Consider the following 27166-nt stretch of genomic DNA (forward strand, 5'->3'; position numbering starts at 1 on the left):
GGTCTTGATGAGATATATAGCTGAGTATCATCTGCATAACAGTGGAAGCTAATTCCATGTTTTCTAATAATGTTTCCAAGGGGCAGCATGTATATGGAGAATAGCAAGGGTCCTAAAACCGATCCCTGAGGTAATCCATAATTTACTTGCGTTAGATTTGATGATTCCCCATTTAAATGGACAAATTGATGTCTGTCTGATAAGTAAGATCTGAACCATTGTAGTGCCTGTCCCTGAATACCGGTATAATTGTGTAAGCGATCTAGAAGTATTTTATGGTCTACAGTATCGAACGCAGCACTAAGGTCAAGCAGGACTAGGAGTGAGATGTTACCTTTATCTGATGCTATAAGCAGGTCGTTTGTAATTTTAACGAGCGCAGTTTCAGTACTATGATGCGGTCTAAAGCCTGACTGGAATTTTTCGTGTATGTCATTATTTTGTAAGAAAGAGCACAACTGAGTGGACACTACTTTTTCTAGTATTTTAGACAGGTAAGGGAGATTTGAAATCGGTCTATAGTTTCCTAGTTCATTGGGGTCTAAGTTTGGTTTCTTGATAAGAGGCTTAATGACGGCCAGCTTAAAGGGTCCTGGGACATGGCCTAGATTAATTGACGAGTTGATAATGTTATAAATGGGCTCAATTGCAACGTGTTTCAGAAATGGTGCGTAGAAAGAACCCAAGCGCAGGCAGCGGCAATGACGGGGTTAACAAGACAAACTTTATTTTGACAAGAAACACAAAACAAAAACCCACGAGGGGGTGTAAACAAGAACAAGATAATAAAAAGTAAAGAGGGACGTAAACTAACTAAGCACTAAACTAAACAACACTTGACAAAGACTAAACTAAACACTTACTGTGACAAGGGGAAACAGCAACAAGAGACACAGGCACACGGAAGACATCTGACCACTGACTGTAAACATGCAGACCACAGACCGAACGTAATACACGCAATACACGAGCCCAGGACAATGAAACAAGAGGGCATTTAAAGGAAAGACAAACGAGGGATAACGACACGGGGCAGGTGTGGGTAATGAAACACTCAGGGNGATCATTTGTAACTCTGATCAAAGCAGTCTCTGTACTGTGACATGCTCTAAATCCAGACTGGAATTCTTCATTGATGTCATTCCTTTGGAGGAAGGAGCATAATTGAGTTGAAACTACTTTTTCCAGAACTTTAGATATGAAAGGTAGATTCGATATAGGCCTGTAGTTCCCTAGTTCTCTAGGGTCGAGTTGGGGTTTTTTGACAAGGGGCCTTATAACAGCCACCTTATATGCTTTAGGCACATGTCCTAATGTCAGAGATGAGTTAATAATACCAAGAAGAGGATCTATAATTTCTGGGAGCATCTCTTTCAGTAGATTTGTAGGTATAGGGTCTAGCATGCATGTTGTTGATTTAGATATGTACATTTACATTTACATTTAGTCATTTAGCAGACGCTTTTATCCAAAGCGACTTACAAAGAGTATAAGGAGCAATAAGCGATATGTCATACAGGAGCAATAATGCAATAGGTGCCAATACAAAGTTACTAGTTTTAACAAAAGCTAGACCACTACCTGTTGAGAGAAAGCGAGAGGGTTAGTGTTTTTTTTCCTTTTTTTTTCATTTGTCTGTCAAGTATTCACAGAAGAGGTGGGTTTTAAGTAGTTTTTTGAATGTTGTGAGAGATGTGGTTGACCGGACCGAATTAGGAAGAATGTTCCACCAGGAAGGAGTTGTGAATGAGAATGAGCGGGAAAGCGATTTACTGCCCTTATGGGAAGGCAGTACAAGACGCCGCTGGTTTGCTGAACGCAGGGATCTTGATGGGGTGTAGGAGTGTAGGAGGGTGTGAAAGTATGTCGGTGCAGATCCAGTGATAGTCCTGTAGGCAAGCATTAGTGACTTGAATCTGATACGGGTTCAACCGGTAGCCAGTGGAGGGAGATGAAAAGGGGCGTCACATGAGCCCTTTTGGGCTGTTGGAAGATGAGGCGTGCTGCTGCGTTCTGAACCAGCTGGAGCGGTTTGATAGCCTTTGCAGGAAGACCAGCAAGGAGAGCATTGCAGTAGTCCAACCTTGAGATTACCAGGGCCTGGACAAGGAGTTGTGCCGCATGCTCAGTGAGATAGGGTCTAACCTTTCTAATGTTGAATAAGGCATATCGGCATGACCGCGTTGTCTTTGCAATGTGATCATTGAAGGACAGCTGTTCATCAAATATGACTCCGAGGTTCCTGGCTGTTTTGGAAGGAGTGATTGTGGTATTGCCAAGTCGGATGGTGAGATCGTGTTGCACCGTGGGGTGTGCCGGAAACACGAGTAGTTCTGTCTTGGCAGGGTTCAGCTGGAGGTGATGCTCTTTCATCCAAGCCGAGATGTCCTCTAGGCAGGCAGTAATGCGAGCTGCTACAGTGGTATCGTCTGGGTGAAACGAGATGTAGATCTGGGTGTCGTCAGCATAACAGTGATAGGAGAAGCCGTGTGCCCGTATGATAGGTCCCAAGGATGACGTGTAGATGGAAAAAAGTAGCGGTCCAAGCACCGATCCCTGAGGGACCCCAGTGATCATGTGGTGGGCAGTGGACAGCGAGCCCCTCCATGACACCCTGAAGGATCTGCCGGAGAGGTAGGATTTGAACCAGCGGAGAGGAGAGCCTGAGATTCCTAGTGATGACAGGGTTGCTAGCAGTATCTGGTGATTGACAGTGTCAATCTAATGATCTAATAATTTTAGACAGCTCATCTTGATCTACGGTATAAAATAATTGCATTTTCTCCTTAAGGGCGCTGTAGTTAGTTTGTTCAGCGGGTTTCACTTCTGATTGCATTGTTATAATTTTTTCTCTAATATCTTGGATTTTATATGTGAAGTAGTTCATAAATTCATCACTGCTATGCTGATATACAGGATCAGAAGTCACTGACGATTTATTTTTTGTTAATTTAGCCACCGTGTTAAATAAAAACCTAGGGTTGTGCTGGTTTTCTTCTATTAGTGATGAAAAGTAGGCGGATCTAGAAGTTATTAGGGCTTTCCTGTATTTTCGAATACTATCCTTCCATGCTGTACGAAATACCTCTAATTTAGTTTTCTTAAAGTTGCGCTCCATTTTTCGGGCCGCTTTCTTTAGAGCCTGAGTGTGTTCATTATACCACGGTGTGGGGCTGCCATTTTTAATCTTCTTTAAACGTAGAGGAGCAACTGTGTCTAGCGTTACTGAGAAGGTGGAATTAAAATTTTCAATGGTAGTGTCAAGATCTTCAACGTTATTTCTCATGCTAGCGATTTGAGACAATTCGGGCAGATTATCGAGAAACGCATCTTTGGTAGTTGAAGTTATTGTTCTACCATATTTGTAACAATGAGTTTTATTTGCAGCCGTAGGCCAGTGAAGCAAACATAATACCAGATAATGATCCGAAATGTCTTCACTCTGCTGAAGGATTTTAACGTCGTCCACATTTATACCGTAAGACAGTATTAAATCTAAAGTATGATTACGAAGGTGAGTGGGTCCTGACACATGTTGACTAATGCCCATGGAGTTAAGAGTGTCTTTGAAAGCCATTCCTAAGGCATCTGTAACGTTATCTACGTGGATGTTAAAGTCACCAACGACAAGGAGTCTATCTGCGGCCAGTACTAGTTCTGATAAGAACCCACCAAATTCTTTAATAAAATCTGTGTGGTGCCCTGGAGGCCTATATACAATAGCTAGAATCAATTTAAAAAGTGTTTTATCTTTAGTATTAGGTGTTGAAACATGAAGAACCATGACTTCAAAAGAATTATATTTAGAGTTCGACTTCTGGGAAATGCTAAGAGAGTTATTGTAAAGTGCTGCGACACCTCCCCCTCTGCCTTTTAGACGAGGCTCGTGTTTATAATAATAATCTTGGGGGACAGATTCATTTAAAGCAATATAATCATCTGGTTTTAGCCATGTTTCTGTCAAACAGAGCATGTCTATTTTATGATCTGTTATCATATCGTTAACAAAAAGTGCTTTATTAGAGAGAGATCTAATATTTAGCAATCCGAGTCGTAACAGTTGATTATCTGTATTTTGTTCATGTTTAGTTTGTTTAACGTTTATTAAATTACTTTCAAGAGGTTTACGCATTATTTTATGTTTGCTAATCCGGGGGACAGACACAGTCTCTATTTTGTGATGTTTGGGAGAACGGATTACTACATGTTGTACATTTTGTGTATTCTGCGACGTGAGACGGCAAGCAGACAGTTGGTTAAGCCATTCTGTCTGCTCCCTGACCTGGGCCCCAGCGAGTCAAGTTTTAGCATTAGCATTAAGACTTTTTGCCATATTTCTAGACAGGATGGAAGCCCCAGCCCAGGAGGGATGGAGACCATCTCGTTTCAACAGGTCAGGTCTGCCCTCAAAACTCTTCCAGTTATTTATAAAAACTATATCATTCTGCAGGCACCACTCAGACAACCAGCCATTTAGTGATGATAATCTGCTATAAATCTCATCACCACGATAAGCATTGAGGGGGCCAGAGAATATTACAGTGTCTGACATCATGCTTGCGAGCTCACACACCTCTTTAATGTTATCTTTTGTGATCTCCGATTGACGGAGTCGAACATCATTTGTGCCGACGTGAATAACAATCTTACTGAATTTACGATTAGCCTTAGCCAGCACATTTAAATTTGACTTGATGTCAGGCGCTCTGGCTCCCGGTAAACATTGGACTATGGTGGCTGGTGCCTCTATGTTAACTTCCGAACAATAGAATCACCGATAACTAGGGCACTTTCAGCAGGTTTCTCAGTCGGTGCGTCACTGAGCGGGGCAAACCTGTTCGAGACTGTAATCGGAACGGTTGAGTGATGTTTTGTCCTGCGACTACGCCGTCTCACAGTCACAAAGTTTCCCAGCTGCGGGGGATTTTCAACCGGAACCGAGCTGTGTGCGCTAATGTTGCTCGCATCCAAAGTGTTTTCTATCGTCGTTAAACTCTTACTATCCTCAGATAAAGATTGGATGCGAGACTCTAATTCTAAGATCTTCTCTGTCAGCCTAACTATTTCCCTGCATTTATCGCATATAAAGCCCTCGCAGCTGACAGAGAAGGCTAAGCTAAACATATGACATGAGGTGCAAGTAACAATAATAGGAATAGAAGCCATAACTCACCGGATTTGAAGTGCAATTCCAACTTACCAAGGTTGCTCGATGGATCGTAGTATACTCGCTTAAAAAGAGAAACAGTTAGCACACAAGACAAACCAGAGGCAAGATGATATTCCACAGTGTAAACAGAAAGCAAGCTAACACGCTATTGCTATGCTAACGGCGTTAAATTAACTATCACTTTTGGTTTAGAATCTTCAAGTAAATAACAACAACAGGGTTATTGAGATATCAGGATAAGTTAGCAACGACAATAATAATTAACGATAATAAAATACACTAATATTAGAGCGAAGTGTAAGTGCACTGATACAAACAAGCCGCTGGCAGCGATGCAGGAAACAGGAGTTAAATGTGTTGTCTTCTCATGCTTGACATGGTCAACTTATCAAAAACGAGTTAAACGTATTACTTAGTATTTCTGTGCTCGATACACTCCCCCAAGGTTCGGAAAGGTTTCGGAAAGAAAAACCATTACGTAACAACATTTCCTAGTCCCTTATTGGGCAATTCTCCCAGAAAAGCACGCCCACGGCAAGGTGAAAGAAATAGCCCACCCACGCGTCAACCGACGAGCCATAGGAAGACCCGCTTGCCATCAAGATTGGCTGCACTGTGGGCCTGCAGCTGCAGCTCGTTACTCTTGCGATAGTGAGCGAATTTGAGGTGTGTTTGTTTGTTCACGGCATTTCAGTGATGGATGTTATATAAACGGTGGATATAACACTGGATTTGCAGTTTTTTTAAACTGATAGATGGAGCGGTCCCAGCACTAAAAGATGCCAGACATGAACCGGGCGCGGTAACGGTGCGTTTCCACTGGCGCGGAGCGTGCGGAGCAGAGCGAGCGTTTTCAATTCATTTGTATGAGAGCTGCGCTTGACGCTCACCTGTTGCATTATGGGACCGACAGCGGGGCAGAAAGGGCGTTGGGAGCAGCCAAGAGCGTCAAAAAAGTTGGGCTCTTCTTGACTTTATGCAAATATCAAGCGGCAAACGCCGGGCGGCAGCCAATCGCTGTGAAAAGTAGGCGAGCCAAGATTGACGTATGCTTCAGATTGCTTGCGGAACTGGTGGAGTAGTGAGCTGAAACTCTTGTCATCTCTCTCTATCAGAATGTAATTTTTATTGTTTCTTTGTATCTGATTTTCTCTTATTTGTGTCTTGCTTAACTATTGTGTAATTTCTTTTATCAGTGACATTATAAATGTACATTCTGTTTAATATTTTCAAAAAATAAATATGCTAAAAAAGTGTGCGCCTAATATTTTAATGCATTTTTTATGTTTCTGTCTTATGAATGAAACTGTATTAAACTGTCATTGTATATATTTATTGCTAATGAAGAAATAAAGTAAAAAGTGGTTTTATTTTAATATATTAAGAGTTTTATCAGAACTATACTTCATGCAATCTTAGTTTTTTATGTATACATTCGTAACAGTTGAATTACTGATTATCACCAATATTTCATTAATATGTTTATTCATAACCAGACCCTTTTTTGGAGACTAAATATCAAATTAGCCTGAAATGTATGTAATGTATTTATTATATGATTGTTATGTGTCATGGATTACACAGGGAGAAAGAACCCAATTGCAGGCAGCAGGGATGAAGGGGTTAACAAAGGATATTTATTACAAAAAACACAAAACAAAGACCCACGGTGGGTTATAACAAGACAAGCGGGGTAAAGACAGGACATAGACTAACTATCATTAAACTGAAATAAACAACACTAGACATAAACTAGACTGAACACTTACTACACTTGACTGGGGTTGTCACAGAAAACAGGAACACAGCAGTACATAAGTCCACAGCATACAGGGGAATTCACATAGGTAAGCACACCACACACAATGACCGAACACAGGACAATGAAACATGAGGACTATATAAAGGGGAGCAAATCAAGAGGGAACAGGTGCGGGACATGAACTAAATAACAAGCAATAACGAGACGAAAGGGCGGGAACAGAGACAAGACCTGGAGAGAGAGAGTATGGCGGACCAAAACTGTCTCTCTCCACATGAAACAAGTGATCCTGCCGTGATTCTGCCACAAGATCAAGAAAGACATGACAAGATGAGGCAGAATCACGACAGTTATGGCCTTTGTTTTTGTTTCATGTAGGCTATAGCTACGCTTGTCTCTTTGGGTGGTAGATGGTGACAAATGAGGTGTTTAGCTCGCAAACCGCTGTTGTAAGAAGAAGAGAAAATGATTCTTTTGGGAGGCGTGCTCTAGTAGTGTACTACTGAACACGCCTTGAAGCGAACGCTTTTCAGCGTTGCAAGCGGCACGCTCCGCTAGTGGAAACGCACCGTGAGTCAAACTAAGTCATATGTCTGTGTTTTGTTGGCAGTGGGTGTGCATGTTCTTTAGTTCCACCATCCCCCCCGCACGCGTTGTATGTTTTTGGAAATAATCTTACAGCTGTATCTATCTTTTATAAATGTGACTAAAGACTAAAGTGCGATAATTTTCTTTAAGTACTCAAGATTAACATGAGATACGCAGAAACTGTTTATGGCCAGAGCTATGGTCACTTTAAACGCACATAAAATAGTTATAATGCAGTTGCTCCAATCCAATCTGTGAGGTTCGATATCAACAATGGAAATGTGAGAACGAATAAGACTCAGGACACGCATGCTCAGTGCTCACAGACCGGTGTTGATCTCACCAGCCGTAGACTTTCTGTATAAGACTTTGCAACACTTTCAGATCATGTCATCAAACGTGTGAAACTATTTCAGACCTCTGAGCTGTTGAAGAAGATGTTTCTTGTGTTTGTTTATCTCTGGTTGTACTTCTGCCGTCTACAGGGTAAGTCATAAACATGTTTTATTATTTAAGGGTGAAGTTAATTCAGTGTAATAACGGCCTCATTATTACAACTCATTAGATCTGATCTTGTATGCTTCTATTGTATGTCTAGTTTAATAAAATCTTGTTTTGAGGTCTGTGAACTCACATAAATAATAGAATCGGTGCATTTGTTAAATAAATGTCTCATAAGAAAAGAAAAACTTTATTTAAATGCCCTGTTAAAGAAATAGTTCACCTCAAAATAAAAATTCTGTCATCATTTACTCACCTTCGAGTTGTTCCAAATATGTATACATGTCTTTGTTCTGATGAACACAGAGAAAGATATTTGGAAGAATGACTATAAGCAAACAGTTCTGGGGCACTTTTGACTACCAATGTATTTTTCCTACTGTGGTAGTCTATGGGGTCCAAGAACTGTTTGGTTACAAGCATTCATCCAAATATCTTTCTCCGTGTTCAACCAAACAAAGAAATGTATACAGGTTTGCAACAACTATAGAGTAATTCATGACAGAACTTTCATTTTTGAGTGAACTCTCTCTTTAAATAACTGAAATTAACAAACTGAGGCACTAACAAGGCAGTATTTTATAAACTAAACTGTTGAAATTTCAGTTACTTTTCCCCATTGGTTGAATTAGTTAACATCAGTGAATCGTTGCCTTAGAATCATATGGGTCTATCTGACATTTTTGTCAAAATTGAACTATTCACATAGCCTATTGATATTCTGTGACAATTTATTTACATTATGTGATGTTTTTTCTTCACATTGTACATTCTGGGACTGTTTTTCTGTCTGTCCGTCCGTCCATCCGACAATATTTATAATATTAAGTTGTATCGGTTAACGTTATTTAATGCAAAGTGAACTAACATTATCAGGGATCAATAAATGCTGAAAACTATATAGCTCTTTGCTTACCAAAAGAAAATATTTCTAATATTTTATATAAAAACATTTTTATTAAAATCTTACGATCTAGTTTGCAAAAGTAGAAAGCCAACTGTCATTTCAGTTGTCAAAAACTACTGATAAGTTTCTTAGACTAAACTAAATTAACTCAAGATCTTTAATATGTGTGAACACATCTCTGTGTCTTCAGGTGTGTTTACAGATGAGGTGAAGTCAGTGTCAGTGATGGAGGGACATTCTGTTACTCTACACAATAATACTGCTGACACACACACAGATGATCTGATAGTGTGGAGTTTTGTAACTCAAGAGTCTCGAATAGCTCGAGTCAACAGAGAAGCCAATAAAGTGTCAGTATATGCTGATGTTCATGATGGGATGTTCAGAGACAGACTGCAGGTGGAAAATCAGACTGGATCTCTCACCATCACAAACATCACAACTCAACACTCTGGACTTTATCACATGACCATCAGCGGCCAACAAGAGACCTCATACACATTCAACATGACTGTCTATGGTGAGTAGAGATTTATTATTTGCTCTTTTACATCTATATGAATGTGTCATAAAGCCTCTTAACATTGATTATAAATGTTCTGTTTGTTCTCAAATGTTTTTCAGCTCGTCTGCCTCTTCCTCACATCACCAGTTACTGTCCACAAAACTCTTCATCATCTTCAGTGTCAACATGTGTGTTGTTGTGTTCAGTGATGAATGTGACACATGTGAGTCTCTCCTGGTACAAAGGAAAGAGTTTATTGTCCAGCATCAGTGTGTCTGATCTCAACATCAGACTCTCTCTACCTCTGGAGGTGGAATATCAGGACACAAACACATACAGATGTGTCATCAACAATCCCATCACAAACCACACACAACATCTACACATCACTGATGTCTGTCACAAGTGTTCAGGTGAGTCACATGTGATGTTTGTGTTTATTCAACAGCAGTTATTCTGAGATCAGACGGACTGATTTAGTTACAGTATCCCGACTGTTTTTATTCATTACAGATCCCTTTAATCATATAGTTGTGATCTGTTGTGTTGTTGGATCTGTGATGATTGTAACTGCACTTCTGATCATCTGCATCTGCAGGAAACACACAAACACACATCAGGAAGGCAAGTGGAAACTAATGTTACTATAATAATACTAAATGATCATTTGTAAAGAAACAGATCAAGTAAGAGTATTATGTCTGGTGTGTCTATTATTGTTGTAGAAGCAGTTCAGACCGGTGAAGAGGAGATCACGTATGCTGAAACAACATTCTGTAAAAGACAAACACACAAACAGGTGAGATCATTCAATGAGGTAATAACACCTGCATTTTGACTTATTTCTTTTTTTAGTTATATTTTAGGGCCTTTTTATGCCTTTAATAAGACAGCAGAATAAACTTGGGAAACTAACTTCAGTACATCCACTATGACGTGTTTGTGCTCCTGACAAGATTAACAGTCACACAGGATTAAAAGCAATAAACTCAAAACACTTTTTTTACATACAATACTGTAGATGCTGGGACAACCACATCTATTAATCCCTGAACTAATCATTTATTATAAAAATCTATTTTTAATTGAAGAGATTATTCTGTTGATTTAATGTTGTGTTTGTGTGTTGTGTGTTGTGTTCAGAGAGCTGTAGTGGAGGATGATGTGGTGTATGACCGTGTCATGAGACAATAATCAAACTCTCTGTGAAACTCTTCTGATATGAAGAATCAGATGTGTGATTATTTTCAACTTCTGCTATAATTGATCAGATTTATTTCTGAGTCTGAACAGCGTATGTGCATAATATTATATAAAGTATATGTTTTATATGAAATGTCTGCATTCATTCCAAGATTCATCTGTTATCATCACCATCACATTCACAAGCATAAAACACATGTTAATTGCCACAAATGTTAACAATTCACTATGTATGAGATTGTTAATAGACAGCCGTTTAAACATCAAGATAGAACTGTAAAACATTATTATAAAGAGTGATAAATATTAATATTAATAAAAAAGATGAGAGCGACCAAAGAGTCATTGTGATTTCAAAAACTCCTGAAGCAAACACAGTATTTGTACATGTGCGTCACTCCAACACCTTTATTCCAGGGGTAAAAGTCAAACCTGATGTGCAGAGAAATGTGGTTTTGTTCTGCTGGTGAACATGAGATGCCGTTTGTGGTTGTTGACCATATGTGTGCATGTCAGAGGATAACATTTTCCACTCTGCACAAAAACATCTTTAATAAAGTATTGAATGCATCAATACTAACGCATAAAAATAAAGATTGCTTTAAATTACACACATAGTGATAAAATATATATACTGTACTTTATAGGTATACTATCGTTTTTGGATTGAAGTAGTCACATAAGTGTATACCACATGCAAGAAAGTAAAAGCAATGCTCAAGCTCTGATCGTGCAAGCGATGCTAAAAATTTTTTTTCCAGCTTCAGCGAGAGATTGCATAAGTTTCTCAGAAAACTATTCTTGATATCACACTTCAGTCACATGTCCTGTGCTGTCTTGCGCCATTTTGCAGAAGAACACATGCTAATTTAATCTGTCAGTGTAATGGGCGAATTTTAAATGAATAAATTTGAAGAAAAAATGTATATTATTTACTGCAAGCTGCAATAAAAATAGTTAACTTTCGTATACAGTAGCATGACAGCAATTACCTGATCTGCAAATGACATGTGACCATTCATCCTACATAAAAACTAGATAGTTGATGATTATTTTCTATATTATCATAATTTAAATACCATAAATAACCATAAATATATTCACAACCTCATGTCAACTATAGTCAATGAGACAATTCAAGATCACGCCCCATTGCTTACTGGTCCAAAGCCTCTATTAGAAGCCAAAGGCAAACAACAAAACAAGGCTAATAAACACTCAAAGTGTGCTGTAAAACTGATGAAAAAACACATTTGTATCCTAATTTACATAATAAAATATTAGAAGACGAGACAGCAGGTAATTTTTCAGAAATAATTCAAATATTGTGTTTAGCATAAATATGTGATATGAATAAAAAGTACTCATAAATGTCTTTTAAACGGTAGCCTCATTTGAAATGAGAGGTGGTTTGGACCCAGAGACGGATTAGCCGGTCTGCTCAATATTTTCCAACACTTCACTTTGATTCTCACCCAGCAGACATTCTACTGACTACTCAACTTTATAACTCAACTTATTCTACTAACCCCAACCTAACCGTCTATTGATACTTTAACAGAAATTGGCTGACAAACAGTTCAATAAAATGGGAGTTAGCTGACATGTAGTCACTTGGATGCGACACTTCAAAAATAATGTCTTGGCGTATAAAAATAAAGCGTAACCTATTGCATCTATTAGTGCTTAATTTACACTATTGACTCGAGAGTCATCTAGCGTCCAATACAGGAATTCACGTCGATATAAACACATCTCACAAGAGAGCAGCCAGACAGAAACCCCATAATAATCACTGCACTGACACAGCATTGTGAACGTTTCAGAATATTGTAAATGTTTCAAAGAAGAAAAATAAGCCGGGTTAAATTTGACAAAATAGGAAAACTGTAGTTAAAAGTATGGCCACATGACGTAAACACGATCTTTGTGTGATCAAATCACCATCAGTATTATATTCAAAGTAACTTTCTTTTATTGACAACATTTTGCCAGGAAATTAATACTTTACCAAGATACGCAAGCAAATGTATCACAATTTTTTTTAATTCATATATATTTGTGGCTTCACTTTTGTGCCTTGTTAAGGACTTTTGGTTTGTTAAGGTGTCAAACTGATGATTGAGAAAGGAGCGCTAGTGAAGCTTAAGAAGACTAAAGGTCACAGAGAGGTTTGAAATACAATTCTCACCTTTATAAGAGATCTTTCTACAGACTAAACTGATGAAGATACTGCATCTGTCCTCTGAAACCTCCACCTGAAGAACATGATGCTTTTGTTACAACTGTCAACAATATAACATGAAATAATAGACAAATAAAGCTTTCTAAAACTATGACTATTAGGTCCATGACTGACAGCCAAAAATGTTTCCTAAAATAACTCAATCAGTTGTAAGGACATATGTCTAAAGTAATTGTTACCGTCATGTTTGTAATGTTCAATGTCAATCTGCACAAAATAAGAGATACAAACTGTGCTACACACAGAGTTTAGTTTGCTTGAGGGACCAGAAAAAAATGATTTCCCTGATTCACATATTCATCCATATGCTCTCATTCATTGTTTAGTTTTTTTTATTTATCGAGTCATATTGCATGAATCACATATATAACATCTTTTTTTATTAAAACTGCAGTTTTATGATTTTATGCTTTTCATCAATGCATATTACTGTTAGTTTTTAAACATTTCTTTAGTAAAACAGTTCACAAAATGTGTTGTCAACAAGACTCTGCAGCGCCTCTTTCTTTCATTTGATTGGCCAGTTACGCCTCTTTCTTTCATTTGATTGGCCAGTTACGCCTCTTTCTTTCATTTGATGGGCTAGTTACGCCTCTTTCTTTCTTTTGATTGGCCAGTTACGCCTCTTTCTTTCATTCGATTGGCCAGTTACGCCTCTTTCTTTCTTTTGATTGGCCAGTTACGCTTCTTTCTTTCATTTGATTGGTCAGTAACTCCCGCCTTCTATGATTTGATTGGCCAGCTCAATTATTTTGACACCGTCGAGCGCTACTAGAACCACTATAGGCTTGTTCGACTTGATGCGGCGCAGCAAGATCCGACATGCGGATGACATCAAAGTACCGCGAGAGCGATTCGAAAAACGATAAAAAAGTTTGCTTTCGAATCGCTCTCGCGGTACTTTGATGTCATCCGCCTGTCGGATCTTGCGGCGCCGCATCAAGTCGAACAAGCCTAATATATCCCTGTATGCCTGTAACTCTAACTAGTGACGGATAGATATCACTGAATAAAACAACACACATTCTAATGTTTTACACTGCAAACACAATGATGAATCTCCAGCTGTTCATTAAAACCACCGCAAAAGTTATTTGTGTGGTGTGTTACCCAGGGGTGCCTGCAGGATTTTATCTCAGGAATAAATGCACAGAATCCACCACCCAATATAAAGCTCTCACACACGCAAACACTCAAGAAATGCCAGAAAAATAATTCATATATAAGATATATATATATATAAGATAAACCTTGCTTATAGCTGTTTGAAGCTAAAACCCTGGACCCGATCAGCGCACATTCCACAGCAAAATGCTGTTAGTAAACAAGTTGCAAAAATAAAAGTTTTTGTCTCACCTACTAACGTTACTCCCTCGTACCGGATTGTGACGCAATCCTCATTGCTAATGTGGTATCCATGTGATTCCTTTCTTGCCGATTGAACGAGCAGCATAACTTTGCTATTATCTTTGTGCTCTGAGCCGAGTCTGAACAACAATTTAAGATATAACAAGACGCTCCGGCATTAAGTGATGATTGACACACTGGTAACGCTGTTCTAGCATTTTGCAGCTGTAAATAAGAATACAAGCCAGCTATTTTTCGGCTAAAGACTTTAATTTAAAGTAAACTACCGCTGACAGGCGTGCTTTGTTTTGTTTGTGCTCGGAAGGCTGTATCACGGAGCGCTCCTTTGAAGTGTTGCCATGTTCATTTATTTTTTTAATACTTTTACGCTTGATATTTGGTCTTTAACTCATAAAGCTCGGCACTTTATTTGTAAAAAATGCTCAGTTACGGATATATATATTTTTTTGTTCTTATAAAATATAACATATTTGGACTTTTTAGGTTTATTTTCGGTTAGTCTTTGTTGGTTGTTTTTATCTATGAAGATCTGGCAACATGGTACTTTAACAGATCGTGAGAACTGCTAACCAATACATGGTTATTAACCATACACACAATTGATTTATTTACTCTCGTTCTCTCTTGCTTTCTCAATATGTCATGAGTGTACACAGATTAATAATCAATTTTAAATACTATTTAAATATTTAAACATATAAATAAAATTATAACTAGCGCCCTCTTGTGGTACGCACAGTGCGTACAGCTGCAGCTGTTACCAGTAACGTTAGACCCACAGAGACCACCAGTCTCCTTGAAAACCAATACAATTCCTATTATAGCCATTGAAACAATAAGCATTACTCCGATGGTTTATTCAGATATGAAATGTTTTTAAGTCACCATACCTGACACAATAAAGATGATTGTTGGTGTCCTGTTGAATCTGTTTGGTCAGTCAGTTTCCGCAGCTCTTTCTCATTTTAAACGCTTTATTTTGTGATTTTTTCACATTTTTTTTCTTTGTGATTAACACATTATGGAGTTTCGTCAGTTAAGTAAAACAGAGTTTTTTTTCTCGTGTAGACCTTATGTACAGTACATGTAATGCAGAGTGCGCCACCTAGTGCCCACGGCAGTACCCCTTCACAAACTGAAACTGAATGTAAGTAATAATAATACTGTAGAATATATATATATATACATGGATAAGAAAAAATCAGATTAAATACAACACATCTCAAATCATACATTTCTCAGGCTGAAACTCACAATAAACTAGTCCAAACACTAAATCCACCCATCCACTGCAAAACACATTTATTCACGTTCCTATACAAGTACAACTTAACCACGAAGCACAAGAAAATATTCACATTTATTCATTTGTAATTCGCATTTGGCAGTGGCAAGCATGATGCCCTACAAAAGCCACCCAACAAGTATTTCAATATATTTTATTTGATCAATCTTATGGCTTCTCTCCCCCTGTGGCATTACTGATAGAAAAGACCCCAGAAGTTCAGTGTGGATGAGCAGATCATCAGTGTAATAATCACACACTGAATACTGCTTATGAATACGGATTTACCACTCATTCAACATACTAGTGTTGTGTACTATAGTGAAAGTGTGCATACTTGGACTGATGGACTAAGACTTTTGATATTAACAGAAAATACACAGCAGTCAGTGAGTTCGAGTGTAGTTCAGATGTTGTCTGTAACTTTAATATTAAGGCTTATATTTAATTCACCATTCACCAAAGGCGCGTTTATCTCCACTGACTCTCTCAGCTCATTTGCTGATGGATCTGTAAGAGACACAGACGATTTACAATAACTTACTGCTTTAAGGATAAAAAAACAATCATTTGTTTTATTTATTTCAATAAAGGTATTACTGTATTACTCACCAGTGACCATCACACACAGTCTCCTCAATGAGTTTCTTCCACCGTTGATGGTCTTCAGTGTATAAACACCAGAGTGTTCGTGTCTGACGTTGTTGATGGTCAGATCTCCAGTCTGATCATTCACTTCCATGTCTTTAAACAGATCACCATCATCATCCTCACATGAGATACTGTGGGCAGGATTGATTTCAGCTATGGGAGTATCTTCCTCTCAAAACCTCCACTCGATCTTCTCATCTTTCTCAGTAACACCCGTCTTAAGAGTGACCGATTCTCCCACATTCACTTGAATGAGTTTATCTATCAGCAGCACAACGAAAGAGAAAATGTCAAAGCAAGTTGAAAACTTGAAAACAAAATGAAAGCCACCGGTACTCACCGATGACAATCACATGAAATCTCTTAGATGAACGCTTTCTTATTCTGATGATTTTTAAAAGCTTTCCACTTTTGATATTGAAGAACTTTCTATATCTGATGATGTTGAGTCGATACACTCCAGAGTCTTCAGTCGTGATGTTTGTGATGGTGAGAGATCCGGTCTGATCATTCACCTGCAGTCTAACTCTGAATCTCACTGATGGTCGCTGAAAAAAGATGGTCGCGTTTTAAATTTGAGCGATCTCCTCATCTTCATACATCCACTGGATCACATCATCTCTCTGTATGTCAGTAAGATGATCAGTACGTAAAGTGACAGAATCTCCCTTCATCACTGTCATCTCCTGAGCTGCACAGCGAAAAAGAAACACAGATTAAAAAACAAAACCTGAATATTTCCTTAAATGTGTTACACCTTCAGTTCTTACCTGAAAGAAAGAGTCTGCGGTGATACATGCAGCGACAGTAAATCACAAAAGCGGTTACACCGGCAGCAAGGAAAAGCAGGAAAAAACATATTCCAACTACAGAAACTAAAGGCAAACCCAGCGCTGTAATGACAGAGAGAGATCTCAGAACACATCAGCAGATATTAGACAATAGTAGTAAACTTCATTAATATGTCAAGGAAAACTTGAAAACTTAACAGGAAAGTTAATTCAATAAGATGAGCAAAACATATTATATTTAAAGAGACATAAGCATGATTTAACGCTTCAGATCATGTTTACTTTTGTGATGTTTTTTATGCTGTCGTTTCATGCATTCAATTATTTTTTCTTTTTTAAATCATTTTATTGCATAAAAGAAATAATAAAAAATGCGTAAAAATTTGGTTTTTCAGGAGAAGTAACATTTGTACACACAGCAAAATCGCCAGTGTTAAAAAAGGTCAAATTAACACGCACAGTGTATATATAATTCACACTCTCAAAGTATGGATATATAAACACTGTGAGTGTTAATTTGACCTTTTTTAACACTGGCGATTTTACTGTGCAACATTAAGAATCATATAAAAAGACGGCGCCACTGTCCTGTCAAAAATAAAGCCATGAAACGCTAAAAAAATATCTAAAATTAATGAATAAGAGAGAGCAATTGTAATCGGTCACATTTTAAACAGCGTGATCAATTGTGAAAATAAAGGTGCGGGAAAAAACAATGAGAGAAAGTTTTCAAATCAAGTTATCACTAATTTTTATATTTGGGCAATAAGAAAAACACAATGAGCAATAACTTCATTAATAATATGATATACAATATATGACATGATGAAGCTTAAAGTTTGTAAAATTCATTTGAACTACTGGCTATACGTTGAATTTTGGAACTATACATTATGCACATTGGCAATCTCTCAGTCAATTCTATATACAGTGTTGTGTTGCCCTTCTAAATACTGTATGAATAAAATATATCACAAATCTCCTACACCTATAATTTCACATTCTTAATAAATATTCTTGTCATTTCAAAGCAAGACCGTGACCAACTCTGAAAGAAATAAAAACACAAATCGAACGTTCTGTTCCTCACCGGTGACGGTCACATTGAATCTCCTGTGTAATGAATGTCTGTTACCGCTCATCTTTACTTCATAAACGCCCGCGTGTTGAGATCTCATGCTTGTGATGGTGAGAGATCCGCTTTGATCGTTCAGCTTCAGTCTGTTTCTGAATCTACCGTCGAGAACATCATCATACGTAGTGAAGCGTTTGTCTGGTTTATATATTTCAGCTATCTGAGCGTGTTCATCTCCAAACATCCAGTCTATCAGATCATACGTCTGCATTTCAGTGTCAGTGTACAGCGTGATTGAATGTCCCTCCATCACTGACATCATCATCATCACTCCACCTGTGTCAACAACAGCATTTTCATTTCATCATCTCACAAGTCTAACAGGTTTTCTCTTGAAAAAGAAAGTAAGAACAAGCAATTGTGCAAGAAAACATAAAGACTCATTATGGTAAAGGTCAAATTTACCATAACATGTAAATGCTCATCAAAATGTATGACTTTCATTCTACATGATCATATGTTGCTAAACTATGACTGTGCATTAAAAAAATAACATTCCAAGTGTTTCATAAAGAACTAAAATAGCAAGACGTGATGTACTCACCACTGACAGTAACTCTGAATGACTGGTGTGTTGTATGTCTATTGATGCTGATGATATCGACTTCATAAAGTCCAGAGTGTTAAGATATAATGTTTGTGATGGTGAGAGATCCAGTCTGATCATCCACCTGCAGTCTGTCTCTGAATCTCTCATCAGCATCATCATCATATACTGACATCTTACTCGCCGCTTTATTGATTTCAGCTATGCGATCCCCTTCAAACCTCCACTCGATCACATCATCTCTCTGTATGTCAGTAATATCAGTGTGTAGAGTAACAGAATCTCCCTCCATCACTGACACTGACTTCACTTCATCTGGATCACCAAACACTCCTGAATGACACAAACCGAGAATAAGATGATTGCTTAACAACAAACCTCACGTAACATTAAACACCAGACTGATGTTCACTGACTTCCATGTTTTATAATGGTGCAAAACACATAGACATAAAGAAACACAAAATTGTGGAGAAGTGAAAGTAAAAGTATTAAAGTTGCTAAATGAACTTACCGTTGATGGATAAAGAAATGATAAAGAGTAAAGAGATTCTCTTCATGTTGTTGTAGATGTTTGACTTCATAAAGACGATCAGTAACATTATTCAAGTGTTTGAGCTCTATGACTGTTAGTCGGTAACGGACGCATCTGTGACCCACCGACCGAGTGACAGTGGTGTTCTTAACGCAGGGACAGGTGTTACAACATATTTACTTTCTGACATTTGGCTTCTGTGAAGGGAAAAAGTAATGTCACGTGACTTTCCATCGGTATGTAACCTGGCAACTCCATCAGCATTTTTACAACAGAAAAACTGGCATATCATCATAAAAACAAGTTACTTTTTACTCAACGATCAAACATGAAGAGATTATTTCCAAAAAGAGATAACTCTGTTTAAAAAAAACAAAATCAAGTTTTTCATTGTGCATTCCAATTAATAAACTGCAGTTGATTTGTTTTGATTTAAGCCATAATGACTTTAAAACAATACAGCTTACTAACACACTAAAACATAATAAAAAACCTCAGTATGCAAAAACAGTAGGCGAGAAATACCCGGATGGACAACTACTTCCGCCGAGATTCGTGAATGTGGATCGGATGGACACTTCTCTATCCCATGATGCAACGGGAGCTGAGCAACGGTCAAATTTCAAAAGAAAATCAAATAAATATAGCGGAAAACTTTAAGGCGGACGTCCGTTTTTAACGTAAGTGCCAATAAATAAATTTCTCATGACTAAATGATGTTTTTATCAACTCTCACGTGTTGTTATTAATACGTCATAGGTCAAAGAGCATACGGGTCACATGACCATAAAACATGGCGGACGCGGTATGTCCGAAATGTATTCATACTACTCCCACTCATACTATACAGAACGTACTGTTTTGAAGGCCGATAGTTAGGTACTTATTCAAATTCAGTACGTAATGTCACAGTATGCCATTTCGGACGCAGCCTAGGCTTGTTCGAGCTCACACGGCGCTTTGCAGACCGATCGGCGAGATTAGCCGCTTGAGGAGTTGAAAAACGAACAGTCAAGTCGGACACCTGCTGCTTGCCGTAGTGACGTTCGCACCGTGTTTCCTTTTCAAAGTGAAAGTGGATTTGAAGTGGATTAGAATAGTGGATTTGTCCAATAAACAAACATTTAAATGAAAAAGTAGCAACCATAAACTCTTCATATTACACGTTATGTGCTGCTTAAATCATCAGAATCAGAATCAGAAGAGCTTTATTGCCAAGTGTGCTTGCACACACAAGGAATTTTCTTTGGTGTTGGAAGCTTCTAGTACAGACATTCAACACAATGACAATACAATATAATACGATTTAAAGTCTAAAACATTCTAAATTGTGCATATATAAAAAACATGGTAAACATAAGAATATATTATTAAATTACCATCTACTTGAGTCTGTATTCAGTTCATTTTTATTTGATTAAACAACACAAAATAACATCAAGTCGAACAAGCCTAATGTTAATGACTTCACGTTGTTTTGGAAGATCACATGATGGGATTACACACTTGAATAAGGCAGACGTCTTGACTTCATATTTAATGTGATATTTCATGACGTCACACAATGATCTCAATTACTGACAGTGTTGTATACGTGAGTTTATCTCTCAGTTATTCTGTTTGTTCTATAGGTGCTGTGAAGAGTCAGTAATGGTGAATGATGGATTTTCTCTCACTCTTCACACTAATACTGTAATACAGAGTAATGATGTGATCGAGTGGAGATATAAAGATGAACTCATAGCTAAAGTGGACAGAGGTTCAATCTCAGTGTTTAACGGCTCTGATGGGACATTTAGTGACAGACTGAAGATAAACAATCACACTGGAGATCTCACCATCATAGAAGTCACATATACCCTGGTTAAAAATAATATGCTAAGTATATTAGATTAAACTTCTGTAGTGAGACTAATGATCAGTAGGCCTATACTTCAAGTTTTTTGTTTGTGGTAAACATGTAGTTTTACTACATTAACCATATTATTTTGGTTTTAACTGAAGTAAACCCATGGTTTTTGGTGTATTGCTTAGGCCTTCCGCTTATTTGTCTGGTACCCCAAAACCCTACTAATTCAAACTTAAAGGAGCCATTCTTTTGCTGTTTTTGAGGCTTTTATGTTTTTTGGGTGTTTAACAATGGATGTTCAAGTTTCTAATTTAAAAAACGCTTTATATTTCACATATTTCAAGTCTATTGTTCACTGCTGTCCCTCTTCTCACAAAACGACTGGGTTTCTTCTGGTCTGTATAAAGTCCCTCCTTCCGAAACGCTCTGATTGGTAAAGCTGACCAGGTGTGTCGTGATTGGTTCCCCGCTGAGAGCGTGTGTGAAGATGACCCACCCACACCATATCAGCGAGCTTCCGCTTCTCAGGCTGTTGTGATTGGTCGGTACCCCTCTCAGTGAACGTGTGTTCATAAACTTTGGCTTTTAGCAATAAACAGTAATAATGGCGTCAACTTCACTTCATCAATTAAACACATGCGGATCAATCGAAGTGTAACGGAGGTCTGCTAGTGCATGTGCAAACATCAAGCTTTGTTCGAGATCAATAATTTTTTGGTCGAATGGCGTCAGACCGGTTATACTAATTTACACTAATAACAGAAGCGTTAGTTTAACCTTTTTGTACTGGACCTAAGTTGGATAATAAAACAAGCAGATTGACTAGGAGACAGGACTTCAATGTTTTAGAGGTATGCGCACACACACACAATATCAGTGTGTTACACAGAACAGCTTTCACAGCCGATGATAAAGTCATGAAGCTGTTATTTGACCGTTGATTAAATATTAGAATGTGTGAAGCTGAACTCTTATGACCAGCTGTAGGACTGTGATGAAAGTGAAAGTAGTTTAGCGTGTAGTTCAGTCAAATGTTCACAATCTCTGATAACCAAACACTACTCCAGCGGCTCTTCCTCTTCTCTAAGGAAGGCCTCGCCCCTTTTTCTCTTAGGAGATTTTTAGCCGCACTACCACCAAAATCCACTAGGGGGCCCATAGGCTTCCATTGGTTTTAACACTTGGTCAAATCCAACAGACATTGAGATGCTTTTTGTTTATTTTTTTACTTTTCCAATTAACAGACACAATGATGAAAAAATACAAAAGCACAGAAACAATATAAAAACAATACATTTGTATGAAACTATACTTTTGATGTAAAGTTATAATTAAGAGAAAACAACATACAAAGCAGGATATAGTACACAATAGATGCAAACTGCCCATGCTGGTGGGACACAGGCACACTCAAAATCTCACAATATCTGAACGGAGTCAAAATGAAAATATTCAGTCTGCATTCAGATCACATTAAAGGTGTCAGATTTACTTTCTCTGAGAGAAATTTTGTCTATGACAAAAAAAGAAATAAATGGCAACACAATTTATCTTAGCACAGTTACTTGAAATCGCAATTGTGGCTATATGACATTAAAAATTAAAAGAACGGCAGGTCTTTAAAAATATATCAGTCAACGTAACATTGGCTGGTCAAAGTCTGTTTCCACACAGACATAATGAATGCGTCATTTTTTAAGTCATGTTCTACCACTAACTAGGCATACAAAATATAAAAATACACACCAGTCAGTGAAATACTGGTGTAGTACAGATCTGTAACATTGATCAATTCACAGCAAATCACAGGGAAAAAAATCCTATGGTCAAGTTTCTAAACGGCACATATTGTACAGGTAGATTTCTCAGGGTGATTTTATGATGCTGATGTGTTTATAATGTTGATCCTTTAAAGTGAAACAAAGTCACTGTTGCTCACTGTCACTTTTCAACAAGGGCAAGTTTATTTCCACAGAATCTTTCCTATATCTTATAGGAATCTGTATGAAACACAGGCAACAGATTAAATCAAAAGATGATCAAAGAGGAAGAACCAGTCAGTGACAAACATCTTCAAATGAAGGATGTTCTGAATAATAATTCTTTAAAGCTTTTTTGGGTTATTATAGTATATAACATAATTTCTGTCCACAACAAAGCTCTCTAAAATAAGAATGTGTCCTTATAATATCTGGCAGACATGATTGAGTAGTAAATAGTTTGATAATGTTTCATTAACTAAAGGTAAAATAAAGGATTAGTGTTTACAGCTATGTGTGTATTTCGAACGATAAACAAAAGTTAGGATTTACTTTTCAAACAGTATTTCTTGATCATATACTTCACACAATACAATGAAAGATTATAAGAAAAACAAGATTTGGTTTTTGTGATTATAATTAAGCTTTAATTTCGACAGTCATACAGAACTCACAATTCCATCTATATTGTGCACAGAGGGAGCAGATGTAAATACGATCATTTTAACAATAAACTGACTTACTCACCCATGATTGACACTTTGAATGTCTTGTAAGTGATTTTTCCATCTTTGATGATCTTCAGTTTGTAATTCCCAGAGTGTTCCTTCATGATTTTTGGGATGGTGAGATCTCCAGTCTGCTTGTTCAGCTGCAGTGTGTTTCTAAATTCTTCGTTGTCATCATTAGGTTTGCTGGGACTATTAATTTCAGCTATAAGAGTTTCTTCATCTTGATAGCTCCACTCTATCAGATCTTCTCTCTGTATGTCACTAACATTTGTGTATAGAGACACAGATTCTCCCTCCATCACTGACACGGTTTCATAATTATCTGTAACAGCAACAAATAAAAACCAGAAAGAACTGAGAACAATTCTCATAATATTTTTCATGATATCTGTCAAATGTCTTATTTACACAAACAGCAGCTCAGATTCTAATACATTGACATCTTTATATGTATGAAATCGACCGCGTTGATTCTCTCGCAATATATAAATAACAGTATAATGAGTCAAGTGAAATACTTTTATTCTTTTAAAACCAGTGAAGCTAACACGAACCAGTCTCTGCTAATATCAGTTAGAAATGTACTCGATAGACAAGAGTTGATACTTAAGAGATAAAATCTTTAATATTGGTTGCACCAATTTACTAAAATATCCAGTCAGTGTATTAATGTTACTAAGGATGAGCCAAATATCTTAAACAATATTCAGAAAATCTGTATCTTGTGCTACACTAAACATGGCTAGGTTCATTTTAAACCTTCTTTTAACCTTAGGTTAGGTACTTGTAGCTCTGAAAAGTGGTAACTGGTCAGGGTAACTGCCTTTGGGTGCATATTTCTTAGGCTGAGCAGCAGCACTGGTATCCACCTTATCTTTGACATAAGAGCATGTGCCATTTTTTTCCTTGAACGTGCTAGATTTGTCACTCAAGCTTATGGAAGTTGTATGGCAAGTCTATAATTTTGCCACGAGTGTGTAGTTTTGACAGGCTAGCTAACATTTATCACTGAATGAATACAACCATTTGTGTAATTAGGGTATTTTGTCACAAATTAAATCAAGTAATAATAAAATAAATATATTTATTGCAACCCATTGCTATTATATATGAATTAATGTTCAGTGAACAAAATAATTGAATCACTGGAATTAATCATTATATTACATCCGTATAGTTTGCATTTGTTCTTAAAGTTGAAAATCCCCACTGTAACTTAAAAGTCATAAAAAAAACTTGTACATGTACAGTGTATTTTCATCAGATAGCAGATGGAAATAGTATTGAGAATTGAGTAACTCACCAGAGACAAACACACACAATGTCTTGTACATTGGTTCTCCATTGCTGATGATCTTTTGTCTATAAAGTCCGTAGTGTTTCTCTCTGATGTCATTGATGGTGAGTACTCCAGTGTCACGATTGAACTCCAGTTTGTCTTTAAATAGACCATCATCACCATCAAATATTCTGAAGTGATTCTTGGCAAAATTGATTTCAGCGATGATAGCAACGTTTTCTTCACACCTCCACTCCACGGTCACATCATCTGTCTGTATTCCAATTTTTAGAGGAACAGAATGTCCCTCGTTCACTGTCATTATCTCACAATCTTCTGTAAATGTAGCATATTGAAAAATAAAATGTTTTATTTCATTTTACACAACGGCTCACTTTCTCATAAAGGAACCTGTTTAAATGATTTCAACCTCTAATATTCTCTCTCAGGATATAAAATATAAACAACAGTGTACATTTATTATAGGCCACTTCACAATATGTAAACACTGGTTCAAAAGCACTTTCAGTTTCATTGTTTTTTATTCATGTATATAATTAAATATTAAAGTTTCTGATACCATCACACATGACACGTTTTAACTACTCTATCTTATTATTTTATATATATTAGTATTAATAGGTTTTAAATGTTGTCTTAGCCATTTTATTGTTTTATGTGTGAGTAGATGTGTTCGACTTCATGCGGTGGTTGACTTGAAGCAGTGCATGCCGGTTCGAAATTTTGTCCGACTTGAAACAGCGCCAACGACACGTGACTTTCACGTGTAGCATCAGAGTACCGCAAAAGGCGGCTAGCTGAGCCGGTGCAGCATCTCATGAGCGGCTGCACCAGGCTGTGACACAGCTTTTCATGACAACGATTAAGTGCGTTTCGGGTTTATTCTAACACCTTCAGTTCAACAAATACTTATTAATTCATGTTTTTAAAACAGCTAAAACTCTGTTCGTCCTGGTGCTCTTCTCGAGGAGAAGACCCGCAGAGTTGCTCGATAGGTTCAACCAATAGAAAAAAACTCAGCCCTGCCCTATAACAGTGACGGTTAATAAAACATAAAGTAGTCGCCTCTGGCAGAAGCTCCATCAGAAGAAGCAACCAGCAGATGAAATTCAGATGAATTTTAATGTTATGTGTACAAATAAAGCTTACACCGTGTCTACACCATACGCGGCATGAAATGACAACCTGCTTGTTCTTAATGGCGTTCTACCGTATTTGAATGTTATAACAAAATGTTAACTTATGAACGTATCATTTCAAGTACGGTAGAACAGCAATTCTCTATACCACTGCTGTGTGCCGTAATGTACAGCATCTGCTAAATCAAACTATTTTCTCAGTTTTCCATCTCTCTCTGCTTTAAGTCTCCCCAACCGGAAACCGCCTAGGGTTCTTCCTGTGAAACGCTTAAGTCATGCATGCATATAGCCCATTGCAGTCTTTGCGATTTCACAACCGTGATAGCCACAGCGATTTAACCGCGATTTGAATGGGAGTTGCGATTAATCGTGCAGCCCTAGGGTATGGTATTGGATTCCATACTTTTAGCAGTCTTGAGTTTTAGTGTTGTTTCAAGTCTTTTTTGAAAATTGTAAATACACTTAGACTTTAAAGGATGAGACTGACAAGTGATATAAATTATATGTTTTAATCTGACACAGTCTAATCTGACCCCATTTTAACTTTTGTAATTTAGCTGATAAAGTTGATCGTTACAAGATATTTGTTTAACATTTTGATCGGGTTATAATAGTTCTGTTTGTTGTATTTTGTTCAAATGTGTGTGTAGTGTTAAAAAAAACTGAAACAGGAAGTTCTTATGGACCAGCGTAGTTTACGTCTTCTGAAGTGTTCAATGAAAATACTCCTAACCGGTAAAAGAGTTTGGTAAAATATTACTTGTTCAATATTGATGGCAGTTAGTGTGTTTACTTGTATTCTATTAGAAAATTGATTATGTACTTCACACATATAAACAGATCAAACATCTAAAATTAGTGAAAACAGTTCACGTGCCACAGTTCAACATTTTTTTCAGACCACCTGCTTTGTTTTTAAACATGGATTAAATTGTTACATTGTTGCTTTTTTATTCGTTTGGCTATTTGCAAAACACACACAGCTGCTCAAGGGGTACATTATTAAAGGGGTCATAAGACACAGCTAAAACAAATATTATCATTTGTTTTAGATGTAATACAATGTGTATACACGATTTAAGGTTCAAAAACGCTGTATTTTACACACACCGTTTGGAACATCAGGTTCCTCTTCAATTGTACTGACAGGTACGCCCACCTTACTTGAGTATACATTTGGGCGGTCTTAGTCAA

General features: G+C 37.4%; 2 protein-coding genes across 8 annotated transcripts in view; both read right to left on the bottom strand.

Moving 5' to 3' along the window:
- The window catches only part of LOC130548463 (uncharacterized), a 97036-nt gene extending 82478 nt beyond the window's left edge, over positions 1 to 14558 (bottom strand). For all 4 annotated transcript variants that reach the window (XM_057325246.1, XM_057325251.1, XM_057325248.1 and 1 more), the window contains exon 1: positions 14238 to 14558. In XM_057325246.1, coding sequence (XP_057181229.1) covers positions 14238 to 14334 — 97 coding nt within the window. In that variant the 5' untranslated portion in view covers positions 14335 to 14558. The remainder of the gene's footprint in view (positions 1 to 14237) is intronic.
- A 7664-nt stretch (positions 14559 to 22222) lies between these two features.
- LOC130548462 (uncharacterized) overlaps positions 22223 to 27166 on the bottom strand; it is a 37971-nt gene continuing 33027 nt past the window's right edge. For all 4 annotated transcript variants that reach the window (XM_057325241.1, XM_057325242.1, XM_057325244.1 and 1 more), the window contains 3 exons: positions 24837 to 25148; positions 23550 to 23855; positions 22223 to 23042 (listed from right to left, as the gene is read on the bottom strand). In XM_057325241.1, coding sequence (XP_057181224.1) covers positions 23026 to 23042; positions 23550 to 23855; positions 24837 to 25148 — 635 coding nt within the window. In that variant the 3' untranslated portion in view covers positions 22223 to 23025. The remainder of the gene's footprint in view (positions 23043 to 23549; positions 23856 to 24836; positions 25149 to 27166) is intronic.

Source organism: Triplophysa rosa, linkage group LG25 (genome assembly GCF_024868665.1).
Source record: "Triplophysa rosa linkage group LG25, Trosa_1v2, whole genome shotgun sequence".
Taxonomy (NCBI): domain Eukaryota; kingdom Metazoa; phylum Chordata; class Actinopteri; order Cypriniformes; family Nemacheilidae; genus Triplophysa; species Triplophysa rosa.